Below are 23,884 nucleotides of genomic sequence, written 5' to 3' on the forward strand. Positions count from 1 at the left end.
GGAGTATAAAATGAAAACCTTGTAATCCATGGCTGCATTCATAGCAAACAGAAACAAAAATGGCATGAACATAAATGGCATAAGCATGATGGCACAAATGTAATACATTTGCTTCAATACAAAAGGAAGTCACTTATAAAGACAGATAACTCACATACAGATATTGCACTTTCCAAAGCATTACTACAGACAGAACAAAGCAATGTTTCCAGAGTGGGCCTGCCTGGGCCTGGAAATATTCGTCAGCAAGATGAAATATTTCGGAAAAAGTAATTTGGAAGATATAGAGATAAAGAGACTAAACTTAACACTGTTCTTCTAGATCAATGTCTACTTGTCTTGCATGCCCTAGCACGCTCTTTAAGCAAAAACTGGAACTGATACTCTGACTGGGGGACTGGGGTCTTTTTTAATGGAAATGTTGATTTGTTATTTTGGGGTGAATTCTTATTATTCCTAGGGATAACTAGCTGAACGAAGACATGTCCAGAGGATGTCCAGAATAACCTCAGCATTAAATGTTTCCAATTCACTCAAGGCTGTTTTGGTAACTTGATAAACAGAGTAGCTCTAAGATGTTCTGAGTCTTTGCGTAGACTGAAAAAAAGACACTTCTTTCTTTCTCTTCGTTCTACAATGGGAAATGTAAGAAACATTAGTAAGAGTTATTTGGCTATATGCATGTGGTATCAATTTTAACCTGACAAAGATCCAACTGGGACCTAAATGTTGTCTGCTTAAATACATTTGTGGTTTGGAGTCAGTGTGCTGGCATTACTCTTTTAAAAAATGTAGGGAGTCACAAATTGAAGTTAGGTAGGACAACGCTTCCGCTCAAAACTTTATTTAACAGGTCCATTATTCCCCAATTTTTTCAAAAAGATATTGGTTTTGCAAATGCGCTGGCAGATTTGACTTTCAAGTAAAATGATGTAAACCTTTTGGATGATTTTACCTCTAGCTGCAATACATAATGGCCTTAAATGAGTACTCAATGGATTCAGCATTACACTTCTATAACTTATAGGACTCCCGATGGACAGTTTAGATATTGTCTTTTTTAATTCCACGCATTCTTCTTCCTTGTCACAGCCTGGCCTACATTACCCACAATGTAACTCAGCTGCTAAGAGTTCGGTCCAAGATTCAGGTGTGTTATGAGATGAGGAGAAGATACAGAACTCTGGTAAGAGCACTTGACTCAAGTGCAATTTATCAGACTTTGTGCAGCGCTCTTTTCTTTCTTTCTTTCTTTGTTTTTCACATATACGGTAGTACTCCCCAAGACCTGTAAACAGACTTTGATGGGTGAAATCGGTGGCGTGTCCTTTTACACATTTAAGACTATATAAAGACATTTGTTAAAAGTGACATTTTCACAGTAACGGCCATTAATGAACATATTTCGGTAACACTTTACTTGAAGGTATCTACATAAGAGTGACACGACACTGTCATGACACATGAACCCTAACCATAACTTGTTATGACAAAAACCGAATGACCCTTACTGACAGCAGCGTTATGTCATAAACGTTTATGACTTGTTTATAATGTTTATGACACGTTCATGACAGTGTCATGTCACTCTTATGTAGATACCTTCAAGTAAAGTGTAACCCATTTTTCTATATTAACACCTGTATTATTCTTGATGTAAATTCCATCACATTTGCTGAACAAGGCCCTGCAGTGGAGATGCCTATAGGTGGATTAACCCCTTCATGTGACTGCATTCCCGCTAACAAGGGGAGCTCTGACCAGGGCTAGCACTGGGCCGGACCCAGCCCTGACCACAGCTATGTGCTTGTTTGTTCAGCCTACCTGCCCAGAGCTAAATACAGACAGTGATAGAGGAGGGATGGTAACTGACTTTTACTGGAATTAAGGAGTAAGGAGTGACTGCAAGTTCCCCTGGAAATGACTCTCAGATACACATTTACGATATTGTCAACGAGTGCTGTGACAAGTAAGATAAGACAAGCTCTGGCAACGGTTTTGGAACTAGGGTTTGATCAGAGAAGTTTATAGAAAAAAAAAAAGTAGGATGTGATGAGTTTATGTATGTGCAAAAGCCAAGAAAGCAAGTAACTTTCCATGCATAAAAAAGAAATCCCTCTGAACTGTTCTTTCATATAAAATTCTTTTTCACAAAATCATGAGCCCAAATCCTTACTAACACACACACACACACACACACACACACACACGCGCACACACACACACACACACACACACGCACACACGTTTCTATAACAATAAATACTTTATGCACTGACATACATAAATAAATGCCATCCAGAGATATTCTACTGTAAGTGACTGAATCAGCTGTGTTCAGTTTCACAGTTAGCACATTCACCTGTATACCATCCATGCAAGAGGAGAACCTGCTCCTCGGAAGTGTGAGTTTAATTTATGGCTCATTAGTTCTCAGAGGAACAAGCCATGGGAGTCACTTTAACTTTAGTGGGCACCGCAGGGATGCTGGTAAGGCATGTTACACCAACTCGACGACTACATGTAACAGACGAAAAAGCTGAAAGTCAATAAAAGGTTCTCTCAATTTGACAAAGTCATTTTTTAAAGTAACGAATGGCAATCAGGTGAATAAAAAAATAAATATTGAATTTCCCCGCCAGAAGCCCCGCCAGAAAGGACCTGTTTGTAAAGGCAGCTAATGCGTCACTTGCATTTTTCAAACGCATTGTGGGAACAAGCCGTCTGCATTCTGTTCTGCTAACTGTTAAAACAAAACACCCTTTTCACACTAGAAAGCAAACGGACACATTTGTAGATTACAGCACAAACTCTCTGTCTTTTCTTCTCAGGAAGAAATTGGGTTGCATTTACAAAAGTTCCATTCACTGAAACCAAAACATCAAGTCATTCTCCACAGCTGTTATTGTTGGAGTGTCACAGTGACAAGTCGGTGCTTGTGATGGACCAGTCCAGGCTGCGACGACAATTGTCCATGGCAACCAAAAAGTGCAAAATGATCATCACTAATAAAAAAAAAGTCTATCACACACTATAACTATCACACATCCATGGCACTGATGTCAATCCTCTCGTCTCTGCCCCTCAACGAGTCCTGAGGTACTCTGGTGTGGAGTAGTTAAAGAGCAGGAAGTCCATTCGATACAGGTTGAACAGTTTCTTCTGATAGAAAGGACTGATATGCTTAAAGAAGCGCGCTGCCATGTTGCCATCAGTCCTGGTGCTTTTACCAGATGTTGGAAACTGAAGTGTCCCCTCCACTCCAGCCAACCTGAGCACAGCCTGAGCATCTGGCTCCAGAGTCTCGTACTTCCCCACTACATCGTAGTGGATCAGGCAGGGGTGGCAGAGGGAGTGCACCCGCTCCCAGTGCTCGTTAAACGGTTCCTCCCGTTGGGTCCGAGGGTCCACGAGGTACTGGACAAACTCGTGGAAAGACACGTCATTCCCTTTCTCCAGCGCTTCGGGCTCCGGGTCGGGACGGTGCCGGCGAATGATCTTGGTTCCATAGCGCTTGTGGAAAGCGGTGTTGTAGCTACGGGTGAACTTGTTACGATAGGCGGACACCAGGCGCTCGAAGGGCTCCCGCACGAAGATGAACTTGAGGTAGCTGCGAAGGCGTTGGTTGATCTCGGGGACTGAGAACTCGGAGAGTGTGCGGAGGTTGCCTGCCACATGGGCCTCATTTGCAGGGATGGCAAGGGGGTCGGTGTAGCGGCCGTCGCTGGTGAGGACCATAAGGACACGCTTCCAATTGGTGCAGGCTACCTGGAAGTGATACAAGACCGGAAGATTCTCTTTCAAGCCAAAATACACATTCATACATCTCAAAGTGAGAGCAGTCATTTTATACACTGCAACAAACTTTCATCTCAACAGTTCAATAAAAACATCAACTGAGTAGGAAGAACTACTTATGCTAAATCTTATACTTAATCCTACTGTAATATAACCAACCTTGGGTACGTAGCAGTAAATAAGGCTGTGTTTATCATCCACAATGAGGTGTTTGAGATCCTCCGGTGAAAGCACTTGGCGTTTCCTCGTGTGGCTCAGACACGCCTGCTCCAACAGCTCCCTGCGACCGTGGAGGGACCTCTGAGCTGCCAACAGCTCCAGCTGCTTGTGAAGATGCGATCGGGACGATGCCGGGCCAATGAAAGAGGGCGCCAATGGGTGAGTGAGAGAAGAAGAAGAAGAAGAAGAAGAAGAAGAAGAAGAAGCAGAAGAAGCAGAAATAGAAAAAAATATTATTAAAAATGACGGCAAGGTGTGTGTCCGACCAGTGTAATAAGAGTGAAACAACAGTTTGGTTATCACAAGATTAGTCTATATCCACGACGTTCCACTTCCGGGATTGCTCCGTCGCCGCCGGAAATTCTGCCGGATTTCACTCTTTTCGGCCGGATGTCCCGTTACTTTCCGCTTTCTTTGTGTTGGAATTTTAAACTCCGGTCAACTTATGAGGACTATGGTTAACTGCTCCTCAGATCTCTGCAGGGTAAATCCAGACAGCTAGCTAGACTATCTGTCCAATGTGAGTTTTTGAACGTACACGTTTCCACCAAAACAAGTTCCTTCCCGAGGCTATTTTGCAGCGACACTGGGCCTGCTGCCGCTGCTTAGCGCCGCCTATGACGATTGTGATTGGTTTAAAGAAATGCCAATAAACCAGAGCACGTTTTTCTCCCATCCCGGAATCCTGTGTGGACTAGCCAGACCAGTGTTTCCCACACATAGACTAATGTTTTTTTAAACGCTACTTAAAACAACCTTCAGCTGCATTTCCTATCCCTGCTCTCCTCCGTCTCTCTGTCACTTGTGTAGTCTTACACAGATATAGTCTGTGATTTTTATAACTCACACTACAGGCTGTAGGGGGTGCTACAGCACCTGCTTCATGTAGTTCTACTCAAACATAGGGTCAGTTTTAGCAAATATGACAGAAAGTTAGTTTTATAAGGCTTACCTACTGCACCTTTAATAAACATTTCTGTAAATATGCCAAACTTAGCCAAAAGGCTAGTTTTCATCTGAAGTCCCTGGCCAGATGTTACAATAGGCTCCCTAAAAAGCAATGATATGAGCACAAAATAAAACATACAAATACACGTATTAATACACCGGATAAAATCACATTGCATTCTTGTCTTGTATAACAACTAACAACTAAAACCACATTTCGTTCAAAAAACATAAATCTACACTTCTGTCGCAGACAGAAAACTCACCTGTTCAGACTGCATCTTGGCCCATGAAAAGATGAAAAAGAAGAAGAAATGTAGCACTTAAAGCAGGTCTGCTTATTTGTGGAATTTGATGTACTTGCACTGATTCTTGCAATTTTTGGGTCGCATCTTCATGGCTGAATGCACTTATTGTTGGTCGCTTTGGATAAAAGCGTCAGCTAAATGAATGTAATGTTTCACGTGTTCTCACCTGGTCTCCATTGTAGAGGGTCTGCAGTGGACTTCTCCTGCTTTTCCCTGGTCTGCTGTCGGGCTTCACACCAGGTTCTACAGTTAGGAAGACAAATCCAAAATCCATGTGACGACAGCTGCTGCTCACCACATTTATTGATTGGCTAATTAGCAACAAAAATGAATTACACTTTCACAAAAGAGTTCGACTTCTATTATCTTTCCATTGCTCTCATTTATTTCTCACATTTTCACTGGATTTATGTGAAAATGTGAAATGGGTAACACCATGGTCATTCTGTTACATGTTGTATGTGTGTTATATGTCAAACAAAAGAACTTTTACTGCGCGGGCTTTGTTAACGTCTGACGACCACACCGCTTTTATTTTTTCATAAGCCTATATGTAGGTCACTCAAGTGAGACACTTATTTTGCAACGAGTCATGCATTTGCAGAGGTTTAACTTACACATTAAAGATGTCCATACAGAGTTATGGGAAAGGTCAGCCCGAGCCAACTTTCCAACCCTGGTTCTGCCTTTGTCGTGACGTGATCCTCCTTCCTTTCTTTTATAGATTCCATACTGTAGGAACAGTGTGTTCCTTCCAAACTCTCTCTGCAACTCTTACATAAGTTACATCTGTCCCTTGTAGGTCTCCCTTTGCTCTAGCTGCAATTTCAATGTTAACCCTTAGTTATCTATCCACAGCAAATAAACTGGAGGACACAATACAAAACCAAAAAGATTTTGGGGAACACCCACTACCATCCACCTTACCAACCACCAACATCTTTACATTACACAATCAAACAATGAAATATATGCATCACTGGTTAGCTGTGGGTTAGAACAACGCATGGCTACATAACATGGAGCTGCTGGAGGCTCTGCTAGTTTTAGGAAGTTAAAATATCTCTACCTTGGTATTGTCTCTCCTCCTGCCTCTATAAACACATCTGTCTTCTCCTTCCATCCCCCACTCCTCTCCTGCTCCCCCCCACCCCCAGTGTTTGGGTCTGCAGCTAATGGTACTAAGCGAGAAAAGTGATTTGTTTTGCACATGTGGCTCAACGATGCATAGGGCTTTACATCTTACAAAAAGCTGGAATAAGATGGAGGTGGAGAGAGGTGGGGAATGTGCTTTACATATATTAGCATGAGGGAATCTTTTTGAAAGTATACCTATGGAATGATGGGGAAATGCCATACCATCATATGGAAAGCATATCAGTTAGGAAAAAAAGCAAGTAGCTATGCTATGCAAGTATGGAACCCAGAAGCAGACAGTTTCTCTTCTTTCTGCTGAGTTCACATTAAGCCAAAAAAGACTGAAATGTCACTGTTTTGAAATGGTATCCAAATGTAATAAATCTGTGTCAGCTTGGGACTATAGCCTCTATGGGAAAAAAAACCATATAAACCACTACTGTTTACAACGATTGTGCAAGATTAAAAGCAAACAGTAAATCATATCTGCTTCCTGCCATTTTGAGAAAGCAGAAAACCAAAAAAGGAGAACAGCTGCTGTACTGAGGAAATTTAGTAAAACATAGTAGTAGTAGTATGAAAGGATCTGAGATAGACGGTGAGACCGACAGTGCCTTGATGCAGCCTCTCCCTGTCCCTCCTCTCTGCCTGAGCTCACATGAATCAACAAAATCCCCAACTTCCTCTGGGTAAATCTGTGCCACATCATCTTATCACGCAGAGATAGACATCTAGTCGAGCTGGACCATGTTGAAAGCTTTACTGGATACGTGTAAAACTCACATCTTAGGCACACGCGCACACACAGTTACATCAAATGTATATGCTAGTTTATGTACAGTATATGAAGTGTATACATATATGATAACATGTTTTGCACAGCAATACGAGAGTCAAACATACGGTGTTGGGGTGTAATGGTGAGGAGAAAGGAGTAGTTTAGAGAAGTCCCAGAAACAGCACACTGCATCCCAGAGGTTTGAAACTTACTGTAAAACCTCATCATGCGTAGAAATTAGTATAAATTCCAGGTAGAACTCAAAATAATGGTATGGGTGTCTAATCTCTCAGTCAACCGCACTGCAGTTCACATCATAAGCAGCCTTCTTAAGCCTTCCACAAACTCAGGGCGCTTCCTCAGGAAGCTGGGAAGTAGGTCAAGAGACACTTGTGGAGCCTGTACTCATATTAATGGTTTATTGTCTGTTTTCAAGTATAAACGCAGCATGAGTACTGGGGAAACATTTAAGTGATTCATCCATACTGATATTTCGAGGGGGAAGACAGGAAAAAGGGCAAAGTATATAAAGGGCTAATTTGTCAACTGAAATGTTTCAAGTCCTAAAACCGGAATATTCTGTAAACTTGTTTAAAAGGTCAGAAAAGACTGTGTGCTTTAAGAAAATACACAGTTTAATAAATTAAACGTTCTATATCTGTGTGCCCTAAAATGGTACAGGTTGTATGTCAATAAGAATCGTCATGATGACGGCGAGAAGTAGGGGTGCGCAAAAAAATCGATTCATATTCGAAACGTGATTCAAGCTCTACCGATTCAAAATCGATTCATAGAATTTCAAAAATCGATTCATATTTAAAAAAAAAAATTAAAAAAAAATTGTCTACTGCAATCACATGGGAAAAGTAACATTTACATACTGTGAATCGTTTTATTAATCGAGAATCGTTTTCAAATGGAAATGTCACGATATCGAATATCGACATTTTCTGAATCGTGCACCCCTAGTGAGAAGTGGTTTATGACAGTGAAATGTGAGTGACATATTGTCTATAAGTGCCATAAGCCAGGAGAACGGCAGCGACATATCAGCCGCTTTGAGATCTCGGCATCACCCCACATCATTACACCACCACGCCGTCTCTCAGTGGTTGGGCTCATGCTTGACGATTAACTCATATTCCTCTACTGCGTTTTTAATTGATTTTTTTTATTTTTTATTACTTAGCATAGCCACATTGATCCACATTAAAATATATCAACAGCAATTGGATGATATTTTGTACAGACATGCATTGTCTCCTGAGGATGAAGCCTGCAAATCTGAAGCGCCAGATGGTTTGTTACACAGAACCATCGAAGAAGCCGCCATTGGAAACTGTTTGGGAGAGGGCAGGCCCTTTCAAAAATGACCTGGCAGCTGATTGGATGAACCATCTGTCTATCACGTCCGCCACTGTTGTTTTGAACCAACATTCGAGGCCATCACACACACCTAAACCACGCCAGTAGCTCCTTACCGGACGCTGACTGGTGCGGTAAACGGTTAGTTCAGACACAAACACATTTGGTTGAAGCCTGACAAGATGGATTTTTTTATATGTGATCCCGCGATTCTCGCGTGATCTTGTGAGATCGCGAGAATTCAGCTGCCGTGCACGGTAAGAAGCCTACTGACTGATGATCCCCTGACCTTTCATATGCTGCACTGATCAATCCCTACACTGTTCTCTTTTGCACTACCACCACAGTCTACCTTAGCACCTTTAACTTTACATTTCTGTGAGTGATTTTTATGTATGTGAGATATATGTGTGTATGTATTTGTTGTGTTATGGTTGTCTAAGCTACTGGATGCCTAAAATTTCCCTCGGGATGAATAAAGTATCTCTCTCTCTCTCTCTCTCTCTCTCTCTCTCTCTCTCTCTCTCTCTCTCTTTTTGCCAAGACCAAATGACATTCACATCAGCTTTAAATATGCTTTGTGTTTAGTGCTACTTTGCTAATGTTAACGTGCTGACATGGTAAACTAAGTATGGTAACCGTGGTAAACATTACACCAGCTAAACATCAACATGTTGCGCATGCTGATGTTAGCATTTAGCTCAAAGCCCCACTGTGCCCGAGGAGAGCCTCACAGAACCATTAGCATAACATAATTATGGACACAGCCTCTCAATGTGTGAGTGTTTATATGAATGTGAACGTGTAAGCTTGTTGAAGGGAGGACGGTGTCCCTGTTTCTCGCTCTGCCTTAAAGGAATGTTGGCTTTTTTCTGACATGTCACTTGATTTGTAGATCTGAAACCTCAGGCTAAAATCATTCTACAGATCCTTTCTCCTATTTAAAGGCTATATAAAGGTCTATACGTCTGTCTATTTAACTTCTGTTTGCCATTTTCTAGTTTTTAATTAATATCATTACATTAATGTTGGCTTTTAGTCAGACTGTTTCCTCCCATTTTGTTAATGTTAATTAATGTTGCTCTATACAGCACCTTGTAACCATGGTTTTGAAAGGTGCTTTACTTACTTACTGGCACCACAAAACATCAGCCACCCTAGATGCTCTCTTCCTTTAGCAGTGCACTGCTTTTGTTGTGTATAAAACGTTAAACTCAGAAATGCTTTTCGTATCCTTTTTAATGCATCAAAGCACACGGTCAATGTGTTCTCTGTTCAATGTACAAAGTACATTCAGAAGCTACTCTAATCATCATAAACCACATATCTTTCTGTATCGTGTGTGCTATCACATGCACCAGAAACCACCACTTCCTCTCAGACCCAGGAAGTGACACAATTCTCACAGTTGAAGAAGAGCAGAAGAGGCCCCAGTCTTACTACACGCACACAAACAGGCTCATGTTGAACCTGGGTCTGTCTGGTTTAACAGCCTGTCAGGCTTGTGGAGCAGTGCTGATGTTATATTCACAAACAAAAGGTTCCATTAAGCCTTCTAAACAGACAGCACTATACCACTATAAACAGACAGCACTATCTTATGACTAACAGTTGACTGAAAGTTAGTGACTGAGTTTGTTAAGTATACTAGAATGTTTTACTGTGTGTGTGTGTGTGTGTGTGTGTGTGTGTGTGTGTGTGTGTGTGTGTGTGTGTGTGTGTGTGTGTGGGCCCAATGCATCAACACCTTAATATTTACATTTTTTTATTAAGATAAATCTCTGTCCTTATCTGCTGTTGGGAGATAAGCTTCCTTTTTTTGTTGAAAAACCTCTTCCCCTCTGTGATCACCGATAATAGCAAGAAGGATTCTGTAGCATCGATAATGTGAATATTTACTTAAAGAGGTACAATTACACGTAATTGCACTAAATGAAGGCCTGTCTTTATGAGGGCTACGTAATGGAAGTTTCCATGAGCAGAGCCGCCTTGATTGAGGTATATAAAGTCTGTTTCACTGTACAATTGAAATTGAAAATGGGACGTCACAAATGAAAACCACTGAAGGCAGGAAGAGACAAAGGCGTTATCAGGAGATGCCAGACTTTCTGTGTTTGTCATGAGTGTAGCTGGAGTCAAAGGTGTTACACCATCCACATGCACATGGTGGTAATTAGACCAACAACATGAGGTGACTACGATCAGTGATCAGTGAGCCTTTGTAGTGGGGCAGGGAGTTCCTTTTAATCTCACTCTTACCCTCCTTATGTTCACGTGCACAGTTCCTGTAACAGATGTATGGATTATGTTCCTACATCAACCAGCTAATTTCTCACTTTAGAAAATATGTCAGAGTTCAGACTGATCTGAAATATATCAGCAGTTTGATGGACTATGAGTTCACTTACACAAGGTAGAGAGGCTCCCCTCAATTGGTGAGGCCTTAACAAATTATTCACCACTTTATGTATAATCAGCATGTTAGGCGCAGGATGTAGAACAAGCCAAAGGGGATAAAGCTGGGTGATATGGCAAAACATTTTATTATCAGCCGATAGTCACAATATAAATCAAGGCACTATTTCTGTTGAGCTCAAAAATCCCTTAAGCTTTAAAATGTCCCAGTACAAGAAAATTCTGAACTAGAAAAGTGAAAAGAAGACTCCAAAATGAAATATACATACATAGATATATATACAGAATAAATCCAGTATAAATGTTTACAGTGTCTATCTTGGGTCAGTTATGCTAATATAAATATTTCATTTTCAAACAATTTGTCTTTTGTCATTAAAAAAGCAACAGTATGTGCGATGTGTGTATTAACCCTTGTGTTGTCTTCCCTTTCCCTGTCTTCTCTTTCCCAACCTTTTTTCGACGTTTTTGACGCCTTTTTTTCACAGTTTGTTTTTGCTTTTTCCAACGTTTTCTTCTACACATTTTCAGCCCTAATTTCTACGTCCCATATTTTCTGATATAAAACAAAAATTTAAAACGGGTCAGTGTGACCCGAAGTCAACACAAGGGTTAACCAGGGAAAGGCACAGCTTAATGTTACAGTTTGTTGCTAGGGTGTTTCTGTGAGAGCACTCGTTTTAGGGAATGAGTCTAATTGCTGGTAAGAGTGTAAGCGCCCTCATCCACCTTCTGACCAAACAGGCCTTTAAGTAGCCAAAGTTTTGCCATACCACCGAGGTGTTGATACCACAGCTTCTCTACATTTAAGGTTGTTGCGACTATTAAGTTGTTGCTTTCTGTGCCGACACAGTAACGTTTTTTGGGGAAGTATGCTGTCTACTACAGTTGCAGTTTGTCGTTTTCAAACTAACACATATTTTTATCATAGAAACGACAGAGAAGCTACAAATGGATCACAGCTAACCTGCAACAGAACACGTGACAATCACTACCAGTGCTACTAGTTTACAATAGAAGATCAGAGGCACAGTTTTGACCAGACCATTAAGCACAGATATCACAACATCATCTTCAATGTAGACACAAGCCTCGAGCTCTTGTCTTTGCATATAAATCCACTTATGCTTTAGTGCTTCCCTCAATCTGAAACAGTCCTAACTGTTAGCAATTATAAAAAGAGGGAAGTCATTAAGCTTAGCGATTTACAAGATAGAACATGTAGTAGTGAAGCATGTGGTGTACAGCGCTCTCTAAAGAGCTGTCAGCATTGTGGGGGACAATAAAGGCATCACAACATTCTTTGTTTGTTTCACAACAGCTGCAGTGATGTCAAAGTCAGATTATAAGTGGCGATGTGCATAAAGTGGCACGGGTGTGTGACGGGATTACACGCTGCGGTGAACAAGCGAGTTTGTGGGTAAATACATGTGCTAACAGTGTGTGTTTGTGTGCATGTGTGCCTACAGCAGGTTTAGGTAAAACAAATGACAATGTAAATTGTGCACTGACTCTGTGCACGGGCAAGACACATCAGAGCAGGCCTTGATGTTGTCTCTGTTTAGAGTTGTGAGGTGGAATCCATCACTGTCAGAAGAACCAGCAGAGTGGATTATGCTTTTGTGAACTGGAGTGTAGAGCATCAGTGATATCTGGCACAAACAATCTGTCATCCATCTGCGGCAGTTTAGTTTTTTTAATTCAGCTCAGATTTGATCAGTGTGTGTGACAGAACACTCAAGACCTAAAACAGTGGCATGGTGTGAAAGAGATCCACTGCTGTAAAATGTGTTATTAAGCAGCTTGATCAGATACATTCCCTATTGTCTCCTATAGCTGGGAAAGAGAGAGAAGAGTGTTCCCACCCTCTAGTATGTGAAGCCACAAAGCCATGCCCAGCAAATGAAGTGGAAATGTTGGAGAGGGCGAATGTAGAGCAAACAGCACCATGAACAGAGAGAGATATGTTCATGGTTCAGAAATTATGCGTCTACCAAGAGTAAACCTCAGACACAAGTCCTGGTTCTGCTCAGGGACATAATATGTCAGTTTAGTTTCCAAGCCATGACGCAAACAAACCACGACATCTTATGACAAGTACAACCATATGCTGAGTGGACAGGTTCATTACAGAGTGACATGTTGTACTTCTTCAATTCAGTGGTACTATCCCTCCTGTTTTTAGCTAAATGTGATGATAGAAAATGGTTTCCTGTGTCAAACAGCAGAGCTGAACACATTTTGAAATGAGCACTCTTCGCACAAGTTTGGATTTCACTTTTAGTATCTTGTAAATGCTGACAAGTTCACTCCACCTTTGACATGTACACACACACTGCGCACCACCCTTTCCATGCTGAAGTAAGGTACTTGGCATCATAACACATGCTCAAACGACACACACACAATGACAACGCTGAGTCAATGAAACCACATAAAAGAGGTCTGACAGGAAATAGAAACTGGGTGTTCATCTCTATTTTTTGCTCTAATTAGGATGTATTTAATAAGAGAGGCAGACTGGAAATAGCACGTCAGAGGATTTACCTCAGTATGCCCAGAGTGGTTTTACCCTGGCTTGAGGGAGAAAACGTTTCTAGACTCACTCAGCAAACCTAATTACTTGCCAAAATGCAGCCGATGAATATGCACAAGGTTCGCATTTCATTGTTGAAACAGGGGACAAAGGGAGAGAATCACTTTTCTGATACAGAAAGATCCCAAGTTTGGACAGAGGAGCAGTGATTACAGAGTGGATTTCCTCTTGCCCATCAGCTACGACTATGTCAACAGCGCAAAGCACAGCAATGATCTACATTCATGACTTTAAATCCACGCATGGACAGATTCTGCTGAGATGTTGACCGATCCTTTACTGGGTGACATGTTGACCAATGCAACTGACACAGCCTGAATCCGTCAAAATTTAAATCAAACAAAACTCTTCCAAGTCCAAGGTGACGTCTTCAAATGTCTTATTTTGCAGTTCACTATCACAGAGGGAGAAGAAAACCACATTTTTACAGAGAAATCAGAACCAGTAAATGGTTGTCACTTTAGCCAAAAAAAAAGAAAAAGAAAATAGTTGCAGATTATTTTATTCTGTGGATTAACTCATAGATGAATTCACTAGTAATCGTTTCAGCTCCTCAATCCAATATGGCTGCTGCCATTTTGAAAGTATTCAGCATGAAGTCAATACACAGCAGAAACTGGAGACATACATTATCAGCTTAGTCTGTGGACCTCAACACAGCAAACCACATTTTGTTTGTATGGAAGTTGGCCAGTGATTCTGGTCCACACCGAGACTTCACCATACACTGTAAATATGTTGTAAGTGTTGGTCATTTTGGACAGGTGATTTATGCTCATTAAAGCATTACAAAGTCACAAAGCTTGACAAGCCATATTGCTCAGTCCTTGCAGAAAAAAATAGTTTTTTTGTGATTGTTGCGGGCAAAAGTCCTTGATTATGCGGAACTTTTTCTTAAAAAATGCTAAGATGTATGTGCCTTTTTTGCAACGAAAATGCGGGGATTACGAAATCATGCAAGCCCCGCATATTTTGCGCGGAAATTGGCAATTAATGCCGCGAAAGTGCGGCGTATTTGAAAAAATGCGGCCCCCGCAATATATATGTGGACTTTGGCTGATTATGCATTGAATTATGCGATTGCATAATCACGTTTTTCTGGAGGGACTGATTGCTAAACTTAACGCACTCACGCCATAAACCTGGCTGTAACTGAGCTACAGTATCTCATTTTAACAAAACAAACCCTGAGGAAGTGCTGTATCTGTTTGAAATGACTCTATCTTGCCCACAAAGGAACTACAATTTAAGCTCAAAATAAGGTGACATATCTCTGGATCTAACCAACTCAAATTCTAAACAAACTCACAGTTAATAAAGCAACAAATCTGACATCACTGAACTAATGAGTTTAGAATAGCACACTAGATAGGACTCATGCTTTCCTGAGTGCCAAAACCCAGGGTGTTGGCACAGGAAGTTAGACAATAGAAGCACAACTATAATATGCACTGTGCTTCCTGTCCAGTATTAAACAGTAAGCCTAATTAGGAGCTGTGGATTCGAAGACAAGTGAACTGGAAACATGAGGGTTATTTCAAAATGACACCTAAAATGCCTGTGTTCAACTTACACGTACAGGACATTCTTCATACTAAATGATTTTTGTAGCATTCATCTGGCAAGTATTCTTTTTTTTAGGGAGGGAGAGCTTGGTGTTAAATGAGGGTTTTATGAAACCATTGAAATTGGCAAATGACAGATCAGAGGAGGCTTGGGAGGAGACGTACAATAAATAGGCTTTTATCATATATGACTATAGGTAGAGCTGGGCAATATATCGATATTTTATCAATATCGTGATATGAGACTAGATATCTTAGATTTTATATATATACTTATCTTTATACTTATCTTTATATATTTATATATATAATATCGTGATATGGCATAAGTGTGGTCTTTTCCTGGTTTTAAAGGCTGCATTACAGTAAAGTGATGCCATTTTCTGAACTTACCAGACTGTTGTAACTGTTATATCATTTGCCTTTACCCACTTAGTCATTATATCCACATTACTGATGATTATTTATCAAAAATCTCATTGTGTAAATATTTTGTGAAAGCACCAATAGTCAACACTACAATATTATTGCGGTATCGATATCGAGGTATGTGGTCAAAAATATCGTGGTATTTGATTTTCTCCATATGGCCCAGCCCTAACTATAGGGCTTTACAGGTAAGAGCGTATATCATTATTTTGTAACTCATGAAACTGGGACAGTTACGACAGTAACATAACGCCATATCTCCATCAACAACCAGGCAACATTTCTGGAAGAGAACTCACATTTCTCATCCTCTATATCCTGGTGGTTGGGTGAACATCAAACCTCCACCATGCTAAATCATGCTGTCTGATCACAGCTGTGCAGAAACCCCAACTGTATGGAAAGTTGGCGTATGAATAACACACAATGAAAATATATCTTAAAAACTACTGGTGTTTGACACCTAAAGGAAATCGATTATTGGCACATAATGATCCAGTTTGGGGTGTGACATCATGTCATGGTTAAGATATTTCCAGGAATTGTCACAGCCTATGATTTGTCTGAGGTGTTGAGATGTCAGGTCTCACATTTAAAAGTTATCCTCCAAAAGTCATCCTGGGGTTTTAATGTGTTGTTACTGAAGTATCTGCAGGTTATAAAACTGTATTCATCACAGTATATATCATGATAGGAAGTTTTAACAGAAATTTAACAGAAATGCTCCAGTCAGATTGAAAAGAGTATGAAATGAAAGGGAACAGCCAACACATTAGGTGTTGGCTTTTTAACCATCTCTAACTAGATAAATAAGGAAGCCCTGTGCTTTGTTGACATCCTGTGAAATATTTGCTCTCTAGTGTGGCTCCAACATGCTTCTCGTGTGGCTTGCGTGTCTACTGGTGGGCCTGTAAAGCAGACAAGCCTGAACAAGGCAGCCTATTAGGGTATAGGTAATATACACCTAGTTGGTGGAGAGGGTCTATGGGAGTGCTAAAGTGTGTTGCTTGTAGGTTTGGCTACATGTGACTTGTGTGTCTGCCACTGACAGTTATGCATATATTCCATGTGTGGTTGTCTAGAAAAGTTGAGTTATTACTGTGGTCGTGAACTGTTCCATCATGGGGTGTGTGTGCCAGAGACAATCCAGGTGAAGTTATAGGTTTAATAATGCTTTTTAAGGTTGTACTATTTCTTAAACATTATCTCTTATATATGATCACACATATGACAACTGTAGATGATTCCGTATGTACCTTGACGTGTTAAGGTGTGGAAAATCTCCTAGTTCACCTCAATACTTTTCTATTTAAACAAAAACCCACATTGATCGAACCCCTTTGTTCCACAGTATCACCAAAATTGGGCATTGGTTTCCCCTCTCTGCACCATTCTCCTCCTACTGCTGTCTTCTTTCCTATCCACATGGAAAGCCTTTATATTAAATGCTCTTCCACCATCTCTTCTATGCCCATGTGCCATTTTGCACAGACCAATCATCTCTACCTTTCTTTCTCCCTGACTCCTCTCCCTGGGAGTCTGTAGTCCCCTGTGGACCAATCTGCCTTCAATGTCTAGAACGGCTCAGCCCAGGAAACAAAAGGGAGAGCAGAGGTAATAAGAGGAGAGGAGGGTTAAAGCAGAGGAATGCAGGGGGTCACTAGGAGGGGGCTTTCAAAACATTACACTGTTCACAGTGGGCTTATTCATCCTTCATTTCATTCTCATTTCACACCGTCTCTGCACATTTCCTCTGTTTCACATATGTAGAGTCACACACAAAGACAGATGTAACAGTGTTGCTAATTGTGTCAAGATTACTGTAAGACCACACAGCTCTATTTAAAAGCCACGCTATTATCCAATAGTTATTACTCCTATATTGTTTGTATGTATCCTCGTTACATTCAAATACTGTAATATTCCTATAGCAACTTCTTTTTTGATCATCGTAAATCCAATGTGCCATTTTCACTGAATGACAACAAACTCCATAGTTATACTTTATTTGTGGCCAGTGCACTGTATCTCTAACGTTAAAGATTGCTGTTGTATTAAAATACTAACGCGTTATGTCAGCCAAATAATATTAGCCTACAATAAGGTTGGTAGTTCTATTTGTCAAGAAGCAGAGTATGAGTCGGGTCTTACCTGCATTGGTGATGCTCTGAAAGTAAAGCACGAGAACAAAGAGCGAGCCAAGGCACGTCGCCAGGAACAGGCGTCCTCCTCTGGGCATCCTCATCCTGAAGCCCGGCTCTGCTGGCGAAGCCCCCGACCCCTCGTCGCTACCTCGACGCGGTTCATACGAGACCAGCCGGCGGAGGATGCGAGACTCTCCGAAGAATTAGGAGCCTATTCATTAATTGAGGGAGACGGGGGGAAAAAAGCAAACAACAATTTAAGAGCCCATCCAGGTATAACGTTAGCTGCACAATTGAACGACACAGCAATTAGCCGTTAATGTTGAAGTGAGTGGGACATCAATCCAGAACCGCCTGCTCTGGTCTTTGACGGATTTTTTTTTTAAGATAACGCTAACTTAATAATGATGACAAATTAAGCAAGGTCACCTTTGATAAAACATTTCATAATGTTGCGTTGATATGAAAAACCCTAAAGCTAAATGAAAAGGTTTGAAAAAAACTGTTTTGCTTTCTCCTAAGCTGTAGTTGCTGGTGTTGTCTAGAGTTTGTCGAAACTACACAAACTTATTCTTCGCCAAACATGGACGGGGCACCATACCATGACGTCAGACCCATCTCTCTCTCTCTCTCTCTCTCTCTCTCTCTCTCTCTCTCTCTCTCTCTCTCTCTCTTTCTCTTTCTCTCTCTCTCTCCCCGGTTCATACAAATGAGTCCGTTTGCATGTTGCCTTCGTGTACTATCGGAAATATTGAATGCAGACTGAGAAAGTCGCATTTTCTATCCTCAGCTTCCAGGTGTTGCGCATAGCATGTATAGTAAGTTCAAGCAAGATGTGTCAACACTTTCGGGTTAAAAAAACTGCAGTCAACTTTGTTCTAATGATTAAAAGTTACCATGCGCCCACTGTATTTCCATCACAGTCTGCGGCTAAAGCGTATGGCTATCGAGCTCAGAAGCAAGGGATTAGGAGACGCACATGAAGGAAGCATTACAGTCGTTCACAGAGATTTCAACATGGACTAAGGTACAACATGTCCTATCTCATGCAACAACTGGCAGCTAAATAACGCCAAATAAATACGTTTTATGAAATAATTGGGGGGGGAGGGGGTGCACCATCATTCAGAATATATATATATATATAATATAATAATACGAGATAATAATATATACTATATATATATATACAGATATATACGGAACGGTACATGTATTCGTATTGAACCGAAACGGTACGGGCGTCTCGGTTCGGTACATGAATTTACACAGACAATACATGGTATGAAAATAAATAAAATTTGCATATGTAATGCGGAACTACTGTTAGATAAGCGTTTCTTTAGGGACACCTAATCTGTAGCCCCCACCTTAGCTCTGAAGCTCCGAAGGGGGTAAGCGTCTGTCAACAACCCGTAGATCCTATGGCGCCATTTTGATGCTAACAAGCACTCATCCGCCGTTAGCATTCCATTGACTGCCATTCATTTTGGCGTCACTTTGACAGCGAATAACTTTACATCTGAAGTGTTTAAAGACTCTATTTGTCCATTGTTTATTTCTAAAGAAACACGGCAATGTATAAAAGGCTCTATTACCCTGTATCTCACGTTATGGCTCTGTAGCAGACTTTTTTCGAAAACGACTTTCTGTCGCATAGTAGAGGAATTACCATACAGTACAGGAGAAGCTCGCAGGCAGTTTGGACTTACATTAGCTGTTTAAGTTTAATTACTAATGTTAACTAGCATTTTAGTTAGCAATAATTAGCCTGTGCCTATCTCCTTACATATACCTACACTCTCCGTCTCTGCAAGATTGGGAATGATTGAGATTTCTCTTGGCACAGCTACCAGAAGACTTATAACTTTCAGAAAGGTTGTTCATGTCACATTTACGTCGTCAAGCTCAGTTGGAGGCTGCGCAGTAACGCTCAGCCATCACCGGAAAAGTGCTTCTAATAAACTTCACTGGTCTCCGTGGAAATCTATGGCGTCACGTTGTCCATTTCTTTTACTGTCTATGGAAGCTCCCGAGCTCCGCCTACATGTTGACGGTCCAGTGAGTGAGTCAGAGCTAGCAGCACTAAGGATGAGTAGCCTAGCCTATGACGAGTGGTGGCGACCCACAACAGTTCGAGGACCCGCCGGCCTCTTTAAGATTGCAAGTTTGGGAAAAATTCAGTTTCCCAGTCAGTTACAGTACAGGCGCGAGAGTGGGGGATAAGACGAGGACTGTGTGTCGGCGTTGTTCAGCAGTTGTTGGGTATGTGAGTGGAAATACATCTAACATTCTAACGCATATCCGACGCCATCACCCAGAGAACAAGCCACAAACCTTATCCAAGAACACTTAAATCAGTGTAAATTATGTTTTTTTAGACACCGACTGCTGGTGTAGATTAGTAGTGTTATGTTTCCAGCGTCGCGGCTCCGAACCGTAAAGTTAGTTGGGACAGATGCCTTGTTTCTTCAGGCTAACTATAGTAGCTTTAGCCAGGCAGGGAGCAGCTTTCTGCGGTGAAAAATGTCAAGGAGACGTCGTGATAACGTTGCATTAATCAGGTCATTTAGTTTGTCTTTGCAGAGAACAGAGATGCTGTATTTTCAGTTTTATAGCTGATTGTCTTGTTTTGTTTACAAGTTACAGATGGAGTCTGGAGATGATTGTTTACTGTTTACATCTTACTTTACACATTTCAGGCTGTTGCAGCTAGCTCAGGGAGCCTGTATGACACTAGGTGGTACAGCCTGAGACATGCACAATAAAAACAATATATACCTAGTAGAAATGATCAAAACCCCCCCCATCTTTTTTATACTAGTAACAAAATACCCTTCTGAACAAGAGCACATGCCAGGTCTCAGAGAAGAGACATTAAGGCTAAGACACCCACAGAGCAATTACAGAAGATGGAAATGGGAAATTTTCAAAATAATACAATACATGTCAGCTTGTGGCCTCTGTAGAAGATTGTTTTTATCAATAGCTTCCATGTAGAGTTATATTAGTGACAGAATGATGAAGTGCCAATGCATATAAGCAAAACCATGGGCAGTCTGCTACAATACTATAATGTTAGTAGTGGATTCCACCTTTAACATACAGTCCAAACTGCACACTGCTGAGGCAGGATTGAACCTGATCAAAGGCTAAAGACATGGCAAACTGAGCCACTGAGTATACGTGCCAGTTCAGTGTGTGAGCAACCAAACCATTCATGCTGCCATATCTATAAATGCTGTAATTACCCACATGCCCATCATTATAACTACAACATGCAATGCCTCCTGGGTTTCTTGGAGACACAACAGAGATCTCAGACTTGAGAAGGAGAGAGGCTTGGTTAGATGGCAAATTATGTGGTTGTTTGGGCCAATGTTAGCTTTTACCACACAACTCTCACCAGCAGATGGTTTACTGACCACCCACAGGGTCTTGATCTACTCCCTACTTATCACTGACAAGTTTCTCATAGACTGAGGAGGTGGAGTATCATCAGCAGTCCACTGGCTAGTACTGCAGGCAAGGGCTGCTGCTTCTGAACAGGCGTTGTTACATTCATTTCACCTGAGCTATATGTCTTTAGACTGTAGGAAACAACTATCTTTTAGCTTTTGTGTTATAATCTCTGCCAGCTAAATTTATGTAGTCAGTTATATATATATGTACTTTCTATATACCAGAGAAGGTTCAGAAAGGAGAGGGAACACTCATGAGTCATTTCCTGTGTCTTTGTCATATGGGTTTGCCCATGCCCTGTCCCTTTAGGAGACTATAGCGGCAGTCTATTCACTCCAATGGGAGAAGTGAGTGATTATTTCGTCCCATAGTTACCGAAGTAAATATTGGACCCATTTTTCACAATCCACATATCTCTCGACACTAAAATGGCATTTTTCAGATGGACAAATCAGGAAAAAATTAACTTTGTTTTGGAGACCTGTTTCTGTCTCAGCACACACTGTCGCTAGATCTGGCAACACAAATAGCGTTAACATTAGGTCAGCCTAGTCTTATATTGCCAGACCTATCACCATTACATTATGGCACTTTTGGCATTATTGATCGTACATTGTACAGAGGGCAAAATTATCAAACAAACATGATAATTATCGTACACCTGGCAACGCTGCCACTGGAGTATGGTCTGGTTGCACTAGTTAACATTCTGGGATAGGGGAAAAAATGCTCTGGCTTGTTTGCATTTCTTTAAATCAATCCCAATTGTCCTTGGCGGTGCTAAACTCTGGATGCTGCCCCGTATCCTCTTGCAAAATAGATAGTGGAGATAGCGGACAGTTTAACATTAGTCAAACTGTGTCATAATTTTAAGCTAACGTTCGCAAACGCCCTAGCTATCTAATTTTCATAATGCTTAATATGGCTGTTAGCTATTTAAATGTCTAATATATCTCTAAATTGCAGGAATGTCTGTCTGTCTGTCTGTCTGTCTGTGTGTTGCGCATATCTCTCGAACCGTTAGTCCGATGGATTTCAAACTTGACAGGTGTCTTGCTATGGGTACGTGTAAGTGCAGTGCCAAGTTTGACGTTTGGATTAGAAATGCAAAAGATAACGTATATATCGGTAAAAGAAGCACACATTGGCTTTTGCCGCTCTAGCCGCTGGCCACTCCCCCTCTCACCCTGAGGACCAGAGACAGAGAGCAGCAGAGCTTTGGCAGCTAAAATGTGACATACACCTTAGACCAGTGGTTGCCAACCTGGGGTTCGGGGACCCCTCAGGGGGGCAGAAAAGATCACAGGGGGTGCGCAATTCTTTATCTGGTTTGAGGTTGAGGTAAAAAAAATTATTTGCACATGTTAAACAAATTATGATAATACCCTAGAATATATAATGTATACAAAAGTCTGTAGAAAAACTATATATTTTTGTTCTCACTTAAAATTGTAGGCAGGCTACTTAGTAGGCCAAACCTCCGGGACCTCTTAACCTGTGGCCCTTGCTGTCATCAGGTCAGCTGCTAGCTGTTATCATCCTCATTTTTCCTGCCGCCACGGCATCACTATTTTATGAATGAAACATAGCGGAGAAACGTAAAAGTGCTGATAACTGCTCTGTATCAAAAAAGAAAGTAAGGCTGTATCTCGAGAGTTACCTCAACTTCGGTTTCGGAGGGGGGGCTCAGCTTTTCTTAGACATAAGTAGGGGGGGCACCAAGGAAAAAAGGTTGGGAACCACTGCCTTAGACCCACAAAAACGTGCAAAGTAGCACTACTTTGTACAAACGACAATTCCCGAATTTAAGGACGTTTCAGAATCCCACACATACAAAGCACATGTGGCAAACAGAGCGTGATGCCACTTATAGGCAGGCTACCAGACACTGTTTTTGAATCACATCGTTGTCGTGTTTGGGGCCGTGTTTGGTGGGAAGGTAACCTGCACGCCACACGCAGACGCCACATCCAGAACGCTTTACAACAGCAGGGGGGGGGGGGGTGTTACCGCCTTTGACTCTTTTCCTGCTTCCAACGTTAGCTACATGATTGGATATAACAAACTTACTTTTCTTCACGTTCCTGGAGCACGAGAGGATAGCTGAAAGGAACATTGTGACTGTTCTGTGTGGAATAAGGTTGGCGAAAAAAAGGCGCTATGCTTTTCCGTGTTTATTTTTTCGCTAAGAGGAAACTCAACAAAAAGCCATTTGCAACACTAAATATCAAACAAAAGCCAGACACTATATGGTATTAAGTTGCTGTGAGCTGTAGCCTACATTCACCACTTCTAACCAGATGCAGAATATAAAGTAATCTCGGAGATTATTCCTTCACAGCGCTGTGCAATGCGAGAAAATCTCAGAGCTGAACCGGGCAGACACAGCACTTTTCATCAGACTCCCCCTGAGTTAATTAAGTCTACTGCTAACTAATAACATTACCGTCGCCAAAATACCCACGCAAATCAAATCCCCTACTTCACCGTTAACTGTCAAGCCACTAAACCTGTATGGAAATTAACACCTCTGCTGTGAAGTGTTAAATTTGATCATACGACAAGAGACAACACCGACTCTCTCTCTCTGCACACACACACACACACACACACACACACACACACACACACACACACACACACACACACACACACACACACACAGTCCGGTTCCGGTGTTTGATTAACGCAGATATGTGCTGATTAGCTCTCACAATGGG

At 41.3% G+C, this 23,884-nt stretch overlaps 1 protein-coding gene across 4 annotated transcripts; it reads right to left on the reverse strand.

Moving 5' to 3' along the window:
• Positions 1-2,043: 2,043 nt before the first annotated feature.
• On the reverse strand, positions 2,044-18,299 carry LOC144520563 (carbohydrate sulfotransferase 11-like). 4 transcript variants are annotated; one of them, XM_078254349.1, is made up of 6 exons: positions 18,132-18,299; positions 17,710-17,913; positions 5,440-5,516; positions 5,232-5,246; positions 3,958-4,119; positions 2,044-3,768 (listed from the first exon to the last, which is right to left on the reverse strand). In XM_078254349.1, exons 2-6 carry the CDS (start codon positions 17,801-17,803, stop codon positions 3,085-3,087), a joined length of 1,032 nt encoding a protein of 343 aa, XP_078110475.1. In that variant the 5' UTR covers positions 17,804-17,913; positions 18,132-18,299; the 3' UTR covers positions 2,044-3,084. The 4 variants fall into 4 exon arrangements, with proteins under 4 accessions (XP_078110475.1, XP_078110473.1, XP_078110477.1 ...); XM_078254347.1 differs by having other exon boundaries at positions 3,958-4,122; XM_078254351.1 differs by lacking the exon at positions 5,232-5,246 and having other exon boundaries at positions 18,132-18,298.
• Between the last annotated feature and the right edge of the window lie 5,585 nt (positions 18,300-23,884).

The sequence above is a fragment of the Sander vitreus genome, chromosome 7, assembly GCF_031162955.1.
Source record: "Sander vitreus isolate 19-12246 chromosome 7, sanVit1, whole genome shotgun sequence".
Lineage (NCBI taxonomy): Eukaryota > Metazoa > Chordata > Actinopteri > Perciformes > Percidae > Sander > Sander vitreus.